The sequence below is a fragment of the Notothenia coriiceps genome, unplaced genomic scaffold, assembly GCF_000735185.1.
Source record: "Notothenia coriiceps isolate Sejong01 unplaced genomic scaffold, NC01 NC01_scaffold00033401, whole genome shotgun sequence".
Taxonomy (NCBI): domain Eukaryota; kingdom Metazoa; phylum Chordata; class Actinopteri; order Perciformes; family Nototheniidae; genus Notothenia; species Notothenia coriiceps.
Genome location: NW_011366102.1, coordinates 4,229 through 21,574, shown reverse-complemented (window position 1 = coordinate 21,574; position 17,346 = coordinate 4,229). Strand labels below are relative to the sequence as shown.

Below are 17,346 nucleotides of genomic sequence, written 5' to 3'. Positions count from 1 at the left end.
TTTCTCACACAATGCATGCTCACGTCAAAGGCAGTGTGCCGGCTGCATGTTTGAAAGTGTTGGCAATCTGTGGGAGGATGGCGCTGGCAGGTGGAGGGCGAAGCAGGAGGGCTCCTGAGAGGCCACAGGTGTTGGAGACTGGAGTTGTACAGTTGAGGGGCCCGTGTAAAAGTTAAACAAGCCCCAATGTGCTGGACGGACCAAGGTAAGTTTCCTAGGACTTTACACAGGTAGGCCTTTGTTTGGCTCTTCAAACTATAAGGAAATGTAGATGTCTGTAATGTAAAGGCTAACATGAACAGGCGCAACCACACAGGAAAAGGAGGGTATTTGAGCGGCTCTGCAGTTGTGTATACAAGTTAAATGACTCAATGAAGTCTTTCATTTGTTAAAACCCATGTTAGTCTGCATAGTCTGCACATTTTCTCAGACCATTCTTGCACCATAATCCAATTATATGTTTTCACTTTGTCTGATCAGTATGTGCAAAATAAAAAAATACCGGATTAATAAACCATATATTGATATAATCCTAAACATCTTTGCAAATCTGCTAAATTTCAAATACTTAAAATTCATTAAAATATTCTACGAAAAACTTTTGGTTGCGTTTAATTTAGCAAACGTTGACTGAGCTCAATATATTCTTGAGCCTGCACTTTCACACGTACTTGAACACAGAGCGCACACACACATACATAGACAGAGCTTCTAGGAAAGGGTTCATAGTACATCCCGTGTCCTCAGGTCCAGTTAGGCAGTCTTGTTAAATAAGCAAACAGCTCGTCTCGCCCTGTTTGCAGTCTGGCTTTCTCTGGCACTAAATATTGGTGACAGGTGTCTTACAGCAAGCGCAGCAGCACCTGGACTTCATTATCCAACCAGACACAGCTGGAGCGCAGCCAGCTGCCAAATACACACACACAGACACACACAGCCAGTGGCGTGACGGAGCACACACACATACACACAGATGTAGACCACCGTGCACGGTAATGTTCAAGCTTGAGCCATGTGCACATACAGGTATGCAAATGCCCCAGCACGAATGTACAAAATCACAGTCACACATTTTCTCTCCCTCTATGCTGTTTACACACATACACGTTTGTGCAACTATACTTGAGGGTACCACCAATCCCCACCCAATAACCAGGCTTGGAGAGTAACGTAATACATGTAACAGTTACGTAGGATACACATTTCTTAAAACTGTAATCCTTTACAGTTACAGAAAAAAAAAAGATCAGATAACAATTAGATTTTGAAAACTGGGAGTTACTACCAGGATAACAACGTTACAATGTAGTTTAAAATTCAGAAGGATATATTAAGAGGCTCATGCGCACACAGTACAACACTTCACGAGTCTGACGACATTCTGACAAAAACCTCCCGGAAGTTTCAAAATGCTTCCACTGGGGGGGTGAAGAAAAAAGCTATCAGGCGAGAGGGGAAACAAGACCACCGTTAAGGGCAAGCTTTGCCTGCTACCTGTGAAATACTGTCTTTATCTAACGGGTCTAAGTATCATTTGAATAAGCATTTAGGTGTAAGAACAACGCTAACCGCTAATGTTAGCTAACTAACGTCGTTCTAACCTGTCGACTACTACTACTACTGATTTTTTTTTGCAGTAGGAAATGTTTAGTTTGCATGAGCAGTGACTCCACCCCACCACTGACAAGCAGTTTGTCATACCATAAATATAATTTTTGCAATACTTTTGTGGGCTCGAGGTTTGATCTCACTCTCTCCTTTATTAACTAATTTGAAAATACTGACCAGTGACAGATAGATGTTTCATACCTCCTATTTTATTATTTCTGTCTAATTTTGTAATGCTGCAACACCTGAATTTACCTTGTGGTGATGATGAATACATTTTTCGTCGCTTTATTGAAACATTTGTTTTAATGTCGTTTCTTTACAAATTCCCTAATTTGCAGGTTCTCCTTCCCTTTGCTGTCTTTTTCCAGAGCCCCGGGCAGGGTAAACACACAGGACAAAAGTCCCCCTCATCCCCCCGTATCTCCCCCTACCTCACCCCTGTGCCGTCCCCACCCTGACGGCACCCTGGGGCCCCTCGGCTCGCTGTTTTGTTTTTGTAGGACTGGCCGCCTCAGCAGACAGACAGACAGACAGCAGACGTCTGTCCCCTGGGAGGATGGACTGAAGCAGAGCTCACAGGCAGATATATATATATATATATATATATATATACAGTCTAATATCCTACTGCCAGTTTATCAAACTAAATCCTAACACTCTGTGCCACTTGTAATATGATTGCAAAAACCAATGGAAACTGATGAATTTAAATCTTTGCCAGAAGGTAATTGTTAATTGAATATTTTTTGGCTTTGTGTTGTCGATGGGAAAAAAGCAAGAAAACTGAAAACTTCACATTGGGCTCTGGCAGATTGTGAAACTTATTTAAATAAGAACGATTGACTGACTAATTTGATTCCCTCATTCCCTTACGTCAGATCGCAGCAAGCGACCATGTAGGGCACTGGTCTGATCCCCGGCTGTTTACATTTTGAGATGCCTTCACGTGTTTCAAAGACCACAGTCATTTCATGTACAATGAAACAATACCTGTTAACCCCCAACCTGTAAAATATAGCAGCGTGTTTAATGGTCCTAGTCTTCAAACTACAATATGATGCTCTACACACCCCTCTAGCGTCATATTTGCACATATCAATTTCCACTAGTTACATCCATGCAGTGTTTTGACGGTAAAACTTCTGTGTTCACACAAAACGGTTTTGTTAACTAAACTACTTGTTTAGGAAAAAACTTGTTTGGGTTATGTTTGTAACGTTAAGTAAAATCACTCAAAGATGACTTGTGGTTAACACTCAACACAAACTCTGGTCTGCTGGCTGGAAGCCCTGTGTTATTTGACCAATCCATCTGACCAGACATCTATTAACCAGACATCTATACATCGTCGTACCGTGTCCTTTTCTCCGGCCATCTATGCCCGTGTAGAGTATTTTTTTTGTTGGACTCATATGTAGCACAGCCGACCAAGATCTTTTATTTGAAGACTTGGGATTGAGAACGGGCTTGCTCATCCAAGTGATGAACATCAGTAACACAATTTCAACAGCATTTGTGTGTACCTGAACAGACAACCAAGAGAGGCAGTTCGCAATCAGGAACACAATATTCAAGGCCAGCTTTAAACCCAGGACATTGAGGTCACATACTGGTAATAGAAAGTCGCAATAATAGAATTGATTTTATTTGAGGGATTGATGGTTAGATGGTTGAGACAATGTAGATTCTCTTGTTTGCGTGAAAGCAAATGCATAGTTTGAACGTTTGTGATATAATAAACTGGTGTGATATATTGGTGACAAGGAAAATTCCAGCCAACAAATTCTCGCTGTCTGCCTTTCAAAGCGTATACCAGTCAAACATTTGGACAAGTGCAAACCCTAACACTAATAACCCTGTGAGCCCGCAGACTCATCCCTGGTGGTGCCTTTTGCTCCATTAGCCAAACTCTCTTCTCGTTTCCTTTGTCGCGATTCTTTCTCAAGTACACATGCAAAGTGAAACATTTATGTAGGCTCAACTCTGCCTCTTGTATGCAAAAATAAATACCAAGAGAGCCAACAGACAGACAGACGAATGGGCAGATAGACAAATAGATGGGGAGGAAGGATGATTGAAAGAGACAAAAACAAGGAAAGACACAGAGGATTAAGGAGTAAGGAAATCAGTCTGAGAAGTTGAGGAGAAGTCCCCAGAGTTGAGTTGCCCCTAGGGCAAACAGAGGTTAAGCTAGATCGCTCACACTTAAACTCTGACCTTTTTATTGTCTCTCTCTCTTCAGGGCTGACTTTCCCAGGAGAACAGACGGACTCAGTTCATCTGTATTACATTCACTAACAAAGAAACTCAAAAAGTTACTCTTGAGCAGGCATTGACATTATATCAATCAAGACTACAGGTGACAGGCGCCACCTGCAGAAATGTAAACTTTAGTAACGACTTCTATTAATGCTTTAACTATATTTAGGATCGATACAGACACCATAATCTGTATCTGTGAACATACAAAATTAAGTCTTTCTTGTTTTTGGATAAGGTACTGGAAGTGGTGTGGTGTATATAATGTACATTTCCCAGCTGTGGGACTAATAAAGGATTTCTAATTCTGAAAATAACGTTTATTATTGGCATATAATTAGTTATAACATATATTTATAACTGTATTATTTATCCCTCTCTCCGTCTTACTTTTAATGCAAGAGCAAAAATTACAAAATAGCTAGCTAGCGCAAAAAGGACTGTTTAGACCCAGAGCTGTAAGTGCCCACTTGATACCTGTTCCACTCATTTTCTGTAACCAGTACGGCATCAAGGCAAGACGGAATAGGCTAGCTCTTACTAGCCAGTTGCTAAGAGTAAAATGTAAAAACTTGCTTCATTCAGACACAATTGTCAAATTCCGGGAAAGCATATCACACGTGTTGAGGAAACTGTTGAGTCTTACATAGAACAAACTAAATTACCAATTTTCCAAATTACATTTCCACCAAATCATTTTTGTTTTACAACTTCTGAACCAGTTGAGTGTTGCCTTTGTGAAAGCAGATCCGACCAAATTAAAACAATGTATCATGCCCGGAATAGTTAGATTCAAGAACCAGACTAATTATTAATCGAAAATATCTGAAGTACAAGCAGCATAAGATGATAAAAAGCAAGTCTCTTGCACGTGTTGACCAAAATACGAAATATATGCTTAAAAAGTATGCTAGCAAACTAACAGATCTTAATATGCACAGGTACGAGATACCTATCATCCTAATTGAGTCCTAGCTTTATTACTGTGCCAAAATGGGCTTGGTGTTTTTTTATTTTAAAACAATTTAGAGAAATGTTGTAAGTGAACCTTGACGAGACTTTCTATTGTATTTACCAACTTAGAGCCACAAAAACCATTCCACAGTTGGACTAGTAGTGCTGGCCAAAATGTAAGCCTCTACCTCACCAGTTTACACACACACACACACACACACACACACACACACACACACACACACACACACACACACACACACACACACACACACACACACACACACACACACACACACACACGCACACAAAAACATGAAGCACACAAGCCTTAACACAATATAAACACAAACACAGCATACACATCCACACACAAGTTTCCAACATTTACCCACTCACCTAGCCTGCAGCAGTCCAGGGGCGTCTCTGTCTGTTTTGAGGATGCCGCTCAGTGTGTGTGTGTATCTAAGTGTGTGTGTGTGTGTGTGTGTGTGTGTGTGTGTTTATGTGTGTGTGTGCGTGTGTGTGTCAGCGTGCCAGGGACAGAGGTGGTGTGTCAGTGAGTGCTGCTGTTGCTGTGGAGTGAACAGGGAGAGACAGAGGGAGGAAGAAAGAGGGGTAGGGAGGTAAGGTGTGCTCTCCCTGCATCCCTTTTCCTCCTCCTCCTCCTCCTCCTCCTCCTCCTCCTCCTCTTCCTCCTCCCCAGCCAGAAGGAGCAGCAGAGTGGCACAAGAGGCAGAAGGTGGGAGGATCAGAGGAGTTAGAAGAAAGACAAACTCAACAGGAGCTACCCTGAGTGGCTAATTTGCTTACATTCTTTCAGACCCTTTGTTTTTCCAAATCAGTTTATTAGCATATCTACTTAGGCACATGTGGATATAAAGTGTATATGTTTTATATAATTTCTAACTATACTTTGACTTTACACCCTCCTATTGTCCGTCTCAATACTTTGTATGAATGCGTTTTTAAGATGAAAAGCATCACAAGGCAGACCAATGGACAGAGATTGGCACAGACAGACAGACAGACAGACAGACAGACAGACAGACAGACAGACAGACAGACAGACAGATTGAAGACAGAGGGGAACTCCGTATTTCCCACAGTGCACTTGTCCCCGGGGTGTAACAATCAGTGTCCACAAAATACTTTCTCATATTTTTTTAATTCAAATTTGTTGAGTGTTTTTGTGCAGCAACAATTTAGTACATTTTGCCAAACTACTCTTCTGTTAACATTGGATTTTCAATGAATTTTGAGAAAAATATGTACTGTGAGCACGACATTTTACGACAATATATAGCGTCAATGTGGGAGAGTTTTATTGTGACAAATATGACCATATTTGGAAAAAGAAAATTAAAAGGAGAGAGATCAGGTGGGGCTGGATAACATCAGGTTTAAACAAAAAATTACAAGATAAATCATTAGATTGGTTCACAAGGTACTTCTGTAGTTCTTGTTGAATGTGATAATAATTGGGATGCTAATTTGGGCTAATATGATGGCTTGTTTACAATATACTGACCAGAAAAGTCGGACTCCTTGCAGTTTTGTTTAGGACAAAAAGCTAAGCTAACGAGCTAGCGATTGCATTTTCCCTTCAAAAATCATAAAAGTCATTTTCATATGTGGAGATTATCCCACTGAACTGAAAAACTGAACAGGATTATTTTTTGTGCAATATTACAAAATCCACTGGATCCCATTTCTTTTGTTGAAGGACACATGGCGATGCTCACTTCAGTGTTGGCCTACAAAAATACGTCATCACTAAAGTCGAAAGGCTACTATAGAATATTTGGCCAATGATGCAAAAAATAAACTGCGTAAACCAGTTGTCACTATTCAGGCTTAAGTCATGACTCCAATTATGGATGTCCAAATGCTTTATTCGGTAACCCGTTGCAGAGAATGTACCACTTCGCATCTAATGTTAGAAATATGAAATCAGTGAGGGTTTAGTTCTGGCTCTTAATATCTAACAAATCCCATGAGTGGTTTTGAAATGTCGCCGGAATTTATTTGTGTTTTGATTTTGTTTAATGATAAACTTAGATTTTCTTTTTCTTTTCTAGTGAAATGCTCCTTTAAGTGGCGCGGGATTTCCTCCTTTTCCGAAACACACTGAGAAACAGAGTGGAAGCCAAAACCAGATGGGAGGACGGCGATTCAGACGGAGGAATGAGAGGCGAGGAGAGAGGAGTGAATGATGAGAGGAGGAAGAGCAGACGTCTGAGGACCACCATGTCTGCCCACCATGTCGCCCTCCTCTCCTTTTCCTCATCTGTCTGTCTCCCTCCCACTTTAATACAATTTCAACTCTTCTCTCTAATGTTTTTCTCTATCTTTTTCTGCTGTTATTTCACACCCCTCCCTCTCTTCCTCTGGGTGTGTTTTTTTCTCTCTACTTTCGGTCACACTCCTTTCTTCACTTCTCTCTGTTTCTACAGCTGTCTCTTTGCACTTGTTCTCTCGATGCTTGATCACTTATTTAACTCCGTTCATGAACTGCTTAACCGATTTCAGTAAATGTTTCTTTGTGTGAAAACTGTGAGTCCTGAATTTGCGTTACCACATGTATTGACCAATGGGGTTTGCAAACACGCCTTAAACAGTTTCGCCTACACATTTGTAATCTCTTTGTATGTATCTCATCTTCCATCCTGTCAGAACTTCTTCTCCTTCTCTATCAATTTCTCTCATTCTTCTATGTCTGCTGCAAGTGTGTCTGTTGGCTACATTAGTTGAAGCTCTGCTCCATTGGCTGATTTGTAAACTCATAGGCAAAGTTCAGGGAGGCTGCCAGACCAGAGGAATAAGCCCCACCCACCAACTCCCCCAATAGAAGCCCACCACCCTCACACAACTAATGAATAAAAGAATGTTGCACAAAGGCTTTCAACAGTCCCCTGGGTGTGTGTTTGTGTGTGCCCATTTTCAGAAAGTCATTAGGGTTGGCGCATGCAGACAAAAAAAGCAATTAAAGGCCTTATAAACACAACCGCAGAAAGAGTGAAAAAAAAAAAGTGTTGCCCACTTAAGCCGCAGTCTAAAATGTGTGAAGCAAAACCCACGACTTCTTAAATACACTTGAATGAAAAAAAATATTGAAAAAATACAGTACAGCGTAGTTAACACCAGTGATTGATTGTATGCATACAAAATACAGCACTCATTATTTCCCATGCAAGTCCTGACACATGTCATCACACTTGTCAGGATACACCACTGTCTTATTTCCCAGAGTCAAACATGGATGTGTAAAGAGAACTGGATACATGCGGCGCCCCATTAATTCCTATGAGAGTTGGCACATGAAGCCAAAATGGCTTCTCGAATACAACAAATCCTGGATCTCCCGGCAATCTTCCAAATAAATGGGGGCCATTTAGTAAGCAAGTTGTGTTTGCCTTCCACTTCGTCCCGGCTTCCTCATCTCAGTCAAATGAATGCAGAGGGAAAATAACTTTGTGGGTTTTTCCTTTTAGCACATTTTAGAACTTTAAGGCCCTAATTAATTAAATAAGGGCTATAAGACTGTTCGTCGTGTCAAGTTGAAAAAATATTCTCTTATTTACAGACTTGTCTTTCTGGGCCAAATTAACATCACAGACTGACACAGAAGTTGTAGTAGCACCGTTTGGCCACTATGAATATTTGCTTTTACGCCCCGTCTCACTTACTGGGGGCTTGGAGTCAACACATTGAATACCAATTCCAAAAAACACTCCACAACATGTTTGATGTGTTTCTCAATTGAGAGCTTTTGTTGAGTATATAAATCATACCTGTATTTAAGTACATCATTCTTTAATACCAATCACAGAACACAAAACTGAAAATCGACAATACATACGTTCTTTATTTAGGCCACCCATCGGATAGAGCTTTGGTGTTCTGCTTTTTATATCAGATATGCCATTTTGTCTAAAACCTCAGTCATTGTACATTGGCTGCCTCTTTTTAATGTCTTGAGTTTTGTCTGATGGAAAGATGAAACACATAAACTCCAGTATAGCTCAGACACTTTCCTGGGAAATGGGGAGCTTATCCAAAGCAGTAACAGTGGAAGTCAGGAACTGTTGCCAGGATGAATCACAGCATGATGTGATGGACTAACAATTGTAACAAGACCGGCCGACAGAAGAGAAAACTGGTAGTACAACAATCCACACACAGTCAACCTAAAATCGTAAAATCAATTAAGCAAAAACTACACATTTTTGTATTATCAGGTGTAACATGTTACATTTAAGTGGTATTTCACAAGGTAAAGCTAAACCTGCGCATGATGAAAGTCCAGTTACTTTGTAATATAACATTTCAAATTACACAGTATGTGCCGTCATTTGGCTTGATCTTGTAGAACTGAATATTGAATAAGATAATATCTTGAACATTATCTCAGCCATATGTTGTGGACAGCTGTGTTGGGTCACAGCTTTTTGGAATCTATCCCTAAAATGAGGACATTTTGAGAAAAACAAGGCTAAGCTTTTAATTCAAGTTGGAAGAAAGAAAGGAGCGCTCAAAAGTCTCTGTAAGGCAAACTGTAGTAAAAATATCATTCCTACTTATTATGCTGTTTTAAATAATTAAAAAGTGAATTGGGGCTTTTTATTGGAATTTGAATCAAAAGAACGAATGGTAATGAAATATCTGATGTAGTGAAAGCAACCACAAACATATTACGGTAAGGATCACAATTTGCTGGCAAAGTAAAGTAATGGCTCAACTGAGGTGCTCCACTCACACTGGTTCCCATTTGTCCTTATTGAGGCTGAAACATAAGCACTGCCATCCAATTATTTGTAAAAGAAGGCCTGGGGTCACAGGTCACAGCTATTTATTACTGAATCAAAAGGGATCCCAGTGTGTTTTCAGATGCATCCAGGAAGTCTGTTACACATTCCCACACTAACCCGCCTTGTTTAGACTTAGGGGTCCTGAGGTGAAAGTCACCACAAACTCCTGGACAAGAAGCGTCCTCATATTTTACTGCCACAGAAATCTGGATTATCAAGACATATAGAGAGTCTCAAAGCTGCCCTAGGCAAGTATTTATAGTTAAAGGGAAAGGAAGAAAGCTGAAATGTAGTAAGCACTCATGGTAACACTGTATGGGCTCTGGTAGTGTTTAAAGACGTGTAAGTGGAAAATAAAAATGTGAACAGACTTGGACAGTTTTGAACCCTCAGTCAATGCTGCAGTCATTTCACGCCTCTGTCCAAAAGTCCCACTTCACCCTTGTATGGTGTTCGGGTCTGTGGGACCGGTTTTCATTATTTATCTAAAGAAAAATGATATCATCAATTATTTTTTCAATCTCACACTCAATGGCCTTAGCTAATTTTCTGTGAAGAACATATATCAGAACACATTTTCAATGACCACCCACTGTACACCCCCCCTACACATGTATATTACATACAGGATGTTCGGGTCCACTGGACCCGGGGCTAACAAAAGTGTGGAAATTGTGTGTGTTTGTTAGTGTGTGTGCGTGCGTTACAGACAAGGTTGCAACATTGTTGATAAATTCAAGCACTGACACCTGTCTGCTCTCACATTCCTGCATTATGTCTTTAATTCATTAATGTGATCTAACAAATGTAAAAGGGCAAATATTAACCATATAATGCTGTTTATATTGCTTGTAATTGGGATGAAGTAAACATCTGTTGAGTATTTTAACATAAAATAGTTTGATTGTGTTGAATTGAAACCCAAAAAGCCAGCGGGTCCATCAGACCCACGAACACTGGCTGAATAACAAAAATATGAACACCACACAAGGGTTAATGAAGATGTTAGGCTTCTGGATTGCCAGTTGCTGGAATATAAGTGCTGGGATACTAGCCATTGGCTGGCTGTATAAGAAGTGTCCAAGAGTGTGCATGTCCATGAAAACAGACACCCAACAATAAAAACAAAGCTGCATGTTCAACTACTGTCCACCCTGCTGTCCATAACTGTGCATGGTGGGACCCACTTTCACATGGTGCATTCCAAAGTGCACCCTAGACATGACCTCTTTGGCCTCCTGACTCTTGAAAGGGTGAGTAGGGGATTGGGGTGGGGTCTCTCCACTTTACCTCACTGTATCAGATTTATTTCACTTCCACAGGTGGGGGGGACACATGCTCATTCTTCTCACAGGAAGTTGCAAACCTTTATGAGAACCAATAGTGTTCACCAAAAGTCATTGAGAGTGACCTGACATCGAGGCACAGTCAGTTTACCCAGGAGATTGTCACTTTTATATTGTGCTACATGGATGTGCACAATACGAAATATTGAAACCATTGCGTCCACGGCACAGATCACCCGCAGAGGGCGTGGTTAGGCCACTGCAGGGTTTCGGCCCTGGCAGCTCGGGTTACTGAAACACTCGGAGAATCTGAGGCGTGGGGTGAAGCCCCTCAGTAATACTGCACCCTTTGTGTCCCTTCCTCAAGCCCTCAAGCAGGTGGAACAGCTGAGCAGAGCGCAGACGAGAGCAACTGCTGCCTCACCACCATCATTAGATCATTTCAGAAATCCACTCTCGGGGACAACAGTGCAGTACAGTGTCAAATATGGCTTTGCCAAGATGAGACAAAAAGAAATCTGCCATATATATATGATATCACCACCATAAATGTATAACCTTTGATTGCCAAGGACTTTTTGTTAATTTTTAAACACCCAGCTCAAACTGCTTTGACTCAAAATGCGCTTTCCATACATATTTTATACAGTCTGCATTTCTGTAACTTAAAACCAGTAGAGATAAGCTGGCCGAAGTATTGCATGTCTGATCAGGTCGGTAGGGTCCTGTTGGATGACCGTGGGACTTTTTCTTTTCGACATGTCTTATACCAGCTCTATGTCATTGGGACTGTGAAATTACAGCCTTTGGGTCTGTTGTTTTACATCATTATGCCCAAACACACCTGTCCCTATGACTTAAATTAGGAACAAGACCTAGATGTGCCTGGAACACCTCCACAGGGAAGCGCCCAGGTGGCATCCTTACCAGGTTCCTCAACCACCTGAAATGGATCAATTCCTAAGCAAAGGAGCAGCGGTTCTACTCCAAGTCCCTCCTGTGTGACTGAACTTCTCACCATATCACTGAGGGAGATGCCAGCCACCCTCTGGAGAAAACCCCTTTTGGCCGCTTGTATCCGCAAATCTTCATGACTCATCCTTCCTGACCATTGGTGAGGGTAGGAACGAAGATGGACCGGTATATTGAGAGCTTTGTCTGAAAAAAACGTAAAACAGTCAAATGCATAATTCCTCTACTACTCTATAGCACCATACAGGTAAAACAACCACTAGTTCAACCCTGGCTGGAAGCTCCTACAACGCCGATATGCTACAATATGGCATGCTAGCCCTTGCTCTGCCTACAACCCCTCCCATGTTGCACTGGTATGCCAACAGCTGCCCAACCATGACACTGCACACACAGGCCCCTGTTGACCTGCCAGCCTAGGGGACATTTAAACTTTAAAGGGCCAAACTGGGCAGCTGGATGTGTCCATTCTGCGTAGGAGTGTGTGTGTGCTGCATTCTCTAGCTCATCCACTCACTTTTAGACTCACCGGTCACAGACAATAAGGACTAAAGGACCTTCTTTCCATCACATTTCTTTTTATACTTTCAGTAATTCTTTATAAAAAAGTATTTCAAAGACAAAGGAACATCTGCAGCCCAGAAGATAATTATTTTTGAGTTGTGTTTGCTGTCCCTTCACAATGGGTTCATTTATTGCCAAGATGCTTCTTCCGACAGTCAGCAGCCTGGTGTTTCTGCCTACAGCCAGCGTGGCCGCCAAGAGGGGCTTCCACATGGAGGCCATGGTCTACTTCTTCACGATGTTCTTCACTGCGGTAGGCTTATGGTTCTGTTTTCATGACAGACTGAATTTGTGTGGATTGTGTTTCTTTAATTGTGGTGTTTATACTTTATTTTATATCCATGTTTTTTAGAGTTCATTTTCGGTAAAATAGATCAAGTATACAATATGGTAATCCATATTCTACCTAGTCACTCATTTAATCTATTAAGGCTTTGCTTGCAACAACTTTAAGTGACAAAATGTAGAAATGACCTCATATTTAATGAAACTCAGATATTAATTTAATCGCTATATAAATAAACTATTTGCTATTTAGTTTAGTAAATAAAAATATGTTGGCATTGCTAATTGCTTATAGAAAGGAAAGTAGAGAGAAGATTTTCTAGATTTAGGACACAATAAATTAAATTGAATTGCGATTGGTACCGAGTTGTATACAGACTAAGGTTGTTCATTGATTTGTAACTTATTTAACTAACCATTAACCTCCTTGTATAATTATTTTTAAATTTCAAATAATTGTATGGGTGTTCTATGACCATATAAAAATAGAAATGAAAAAGCTGTTTGACATTTAATTAACAAAGTTGTTGCCCCTGTGTAGTCAATAACATTGAAATATTCATTCAAGTTTCCAAAGTAAAATGCAATATTAACAATGTTCCCTCATTTTCTATTTATGCAAGAAAAATATAAGGAAAAATTAATGTGCCCTTTTAAATGGTGCATTTTTTTAATGTTATAATAAAAATACATATGTTTAATGCTATTGTGGTATATCATTGTAATTTTCAAGTTTATAATATCATTTTAATAAAGTCACTTATGGGCTTCCATACCCTCTTTCTGTTTAACTTGTATGTCTCTCTGTAGATCTACCATGCATGTGATGGACCAGGCCTCTCCATCCTGTGTTTCATGAGATACGATGTTCTGGAGTATTTCAGTGTTTACAGCACCGCTCTTTCCATGTGGGTCACACTGATAGGTAAGTCTTTGTTAACAGTATTTTATTATCTTTTCTACATGGATTTTCCTGAAACGATGTTGAAAATTATGACATGACCTTGAGAAAGATACTTTTCAAAAGACCAGAAGTCTTCCATTCCACAACTTTTAGTTTCTTTCTTAAAGAAGAACTGTTTGTTGTGTAAATTTAAGCAAGCAATAAGAACATGTTACACCCCTCAAAAAACTGAAAACAAAAGTCAATTCTCGTCAACTACACTTCCCAGGCACAAGGTTAAAAACAAGCAGCTCTGCCCGCAGCAGTTGTTGATAACACATGTTATGTCTTTGAGTTCAGCTCACATGTGCTCATACTCACTTGCTTTCACTCTCATATTTTCACACACACAAACAGACACACTCAGACACATACACACACACACATACACACACAAATACGCCCCTGTGGTTTTTGTAACAAGCCCTTTAAATCCTATGCTGTGAAAAGCCAAATTGGACAGCTGACTTTTTCATTCTAGACTAATAGTAATGGTATTGTTTATCACATTTAAAAATGGCTTTTACAGTTTTAAAGAATGAAATGCTCATTAGATGGACCAGCTCATGAATGTGCTTGGGCCTATTTATGCTAGACCTGTTCTGAATTTTGGTGCGTTGATACGGATTCATTTGCAAGTGCATTACTGCCTGGCAGGTCACCATCCAGCATTTGGCTGTACTAAATATATATTTGTGTAAATTCCTCATGGAGAATACCAAAATGAGGCGGAGGGACATCAGTCCACCAGCTAGGCTAATTACAGTATGTCTCATTTGAAAATAAGCTAGTTGTGGTCACATTGGTATTCGTGAAGTAAATTAATATCGTAAATACTCTAATCGCCGAAGCGCACTCTGGACTCTGAGTAGTGTTGGACATTTCCATTTGGTTATTCAGAGATGTGTGGAAGTAACTTTTTTGCCATACTATTTATTAAAACGTTTAGCTAGCTAACAAGCTTACTTTTTTTCTAAATCCCTAAGTTAGCTATAGTCTATACTTTAAAAAAAAATGTATGTCTGTATGTATAGGTATGTTAAAGGCTGGTGTTCATACGAAAATGTAATTGCTCCAGAGTTCACTCGACAGCGGGCCACCCTTTCACATGTCTCTAACATGCAGTATGTGTCTCCTTGTCCCAGCTCTGGGTGACTTTGATGAACCCCAGCGCTCCAGCGTTACTATGTTTGGAGTCTTGACAACCGCTGTGAGGATCTATCAGGATCGCTGGGGATATGGGATCTACTCTGGACCCATTGGATCTGCTGTCTTTATCATCACTGTGAAATGGGTGAGTAGCTTTAGATTAACAGGGCATTTTTCATACATTATGATCCAATAAATTCTCTGTCCTATCCACCATTTTCTTCCCCTTTCTCCATTTCCTTCTTTTCTTACATATCCACCATCTTCATTGACCTAGAACAACTTTTTCTTGTGTCCTATCTTTCTTGACTTCTTCTCTTAAATTATTTTCTTTGTACTTTCCCAATTCCATCTTGTCCTTTTACTTTCCGTTTTTTCCACCCTTCTCTACTTATCTTCTTCTTCCTTTGCAGCTTGTCTTTGCTCTTACTGTCAACTCGAATTCCTTGTCATTCTAATCTGTAGCTAACATTATTCTGAACTCCTGGTGTTTCAGCTACAGAAAATGAAGCAGTTGAGGGCTGTGTATCCGGAAAAGTCTGTGTATACACAGCAGGTCGGCCCTGGATGCTGCTTTGGTGCTCTTGCTCTGATGCTGCGTTTCTACTTTGAGGTGACTTTTGTCATTAAATAACAATCCTAACCCATTAAAAAAAAGTACAATTATACGATGAATTGACACCTATTTACATTGTTAACAGGATTTAGGGACAGCCCTTTGTTTCCGATGGACCATAATTCCAAAACACCAATGATCTGAAACATGTCCTATTGGAACAAAAGCCCATTTATCCAACAGTCTGTAACCCAGAAAATTAACACCCATTGTTCCAAAGGCCCATTGATCAGGTGCATGGTTCATTATTTTATAAAATATTTGACATAAACAATGTTTTGTTCCTACTATGGCATAACCCACACTTCCCTGCCTCTGATTGGCTAGTTTTTCATTAATAAGTGGAGTATTTACTGGCGTATTCTATGTCATAGAAACGTGCCAATCTCTTCAGGTTATGTTAACCACAGACCTTATTTCAGGCTTCTAATCACAAGCACATTCAAAAAAACTTTGAGACGAGGGATCTGAAGGGGCAAAATGGGAAACGCTTTTCCGGGTTTTAGGACTTAGTACTGCACCATTCAATTGATAGAGCTTTTCGGCTTAGACATATGTAATCTAATTGGTTATGATGATGGTAAACATTTCAGGGAAATCCAATCAAAGACAGCGTAGATCAAGATATGCCTTTACCCCATTCTGCATAATAATTAGCTTTGTGTTTCCGTTTGTTTCACGGAAAGTGTAATAATGGTGCATTTCGGGTAACAGTCTCTTGGACCAAAGGGAACTTTTTTCGGGACTGTTGGGCTTTCAGAATAATGGGCTGTGAGAACATTGGCTAGGCAGTTAACCATCACATTTTTTTAAATGTCTACTTAAAATGTCAGAAGTTGCCTATATGCAGTTGTATCTTTTGTTAAAATATGTTGTGTTTTTGTGTTACATTTAAGAGGCCATCAGACAGAAAAAATGTACGCATTAATAAAATAAATGACCCTGAATAATATGGGCTTTATTCACTTCACTGCAGGAGTGGGACTACGCCTATGTCCACAGCTTCTACCATCTGTCTTTGGCTGTGTCCTTCATACTGCTGCTGCCAAAGAAGAACCGCTTCGCAGGAACAGGACGAAATGCTGCCAAACTCAGCTGCTTTGCTCTTTGCTGCTGCGTATGTTATATTTATTTATTATAAATACTAGAGGATTGATAGGACTAACACAGTAGGTTGTTTGAACTACATAGAAAGTAAAAGGTAATATCAACTGACCCTCTAACAACAGAGCATCATTTATGTCAGTCAAGCTCAGATATCATTTATGTTACCCTAATCTTGCTTCCTACTTGTTCCCTCTCCAGTCCGTAACCCCTGGAACCACTAAAGAGAAGAAGGACAAGACGAAGGACAAGACGAAGAAGAAGTCTTCTCGGACCGTGTGGACAGTCCCCACTGAGAAGCTGTGGACAGGACGCTGTAGCACCCCCATCTTGCCTCTTTACAACCCGCCACCCTCAACACCTGTCAAAGGGACCAGCATCAGCAAGCTCAAAGAGATGAACGGCTGGAAGTGAAACCAAAACACATAGCAGTCTAACATAGGAGGACTTAAACCTGAAGAGCAGGCGATAGATAATGGTTGGCTATGAGCGGGAAACAGGAAAAACACCAAATACCTTTCAGACAAATTCTGATAAACTTGTATGTGGCTGGTAAGTTAATCTTCTTGAGCAGGAAACCAACCATCATGTGGACGTTCCTTTCTATTTTGCTGGTAGAATATTTAAGGTCAGAAGTGACTTCAGGCATCAACCAGCCACTGTAGCTAGCAGATAGTAAAGCATAAGTAACCTGAGGTAGTTATATAAACTTCATAGGCAGGAACAAAAAGGCCTCTGGTGCCCTCAAACTCCAGATAAGAACCGAGCTCTCTGAAGCACTTGTCCAGAGCT

General features: G+C 40.3%; 1 protein-coding gene across 1 annotated transcript; it reads left to right on the top strand.

Moving 5' to 3' along the window:
• Positions 1-12,575: 12,575 nt before the first annotated feature.
• On the top strand, positions 12,576-16,968 carry mymk (myomaker, myoblast fusion factor). Its single transcript, XM_010789803.1, has 6 exons — positions 12,576-12,710; positions 13,553-13,667; positions 14,831-14,979; positions 15,331-15,447; positions 16,427-16,567; positions 16,756-16,968. Exons 1-6 carry the CDS (start codon positions 12,576-12,578, stop codon positions 16,966-16,968), a joined length of 870 nt encoding a protein of 289 aa, XP_010788105.1.
• The last annotated feature ends 378 nt before the right edge of the window (positions 16,969-17,346 follow it).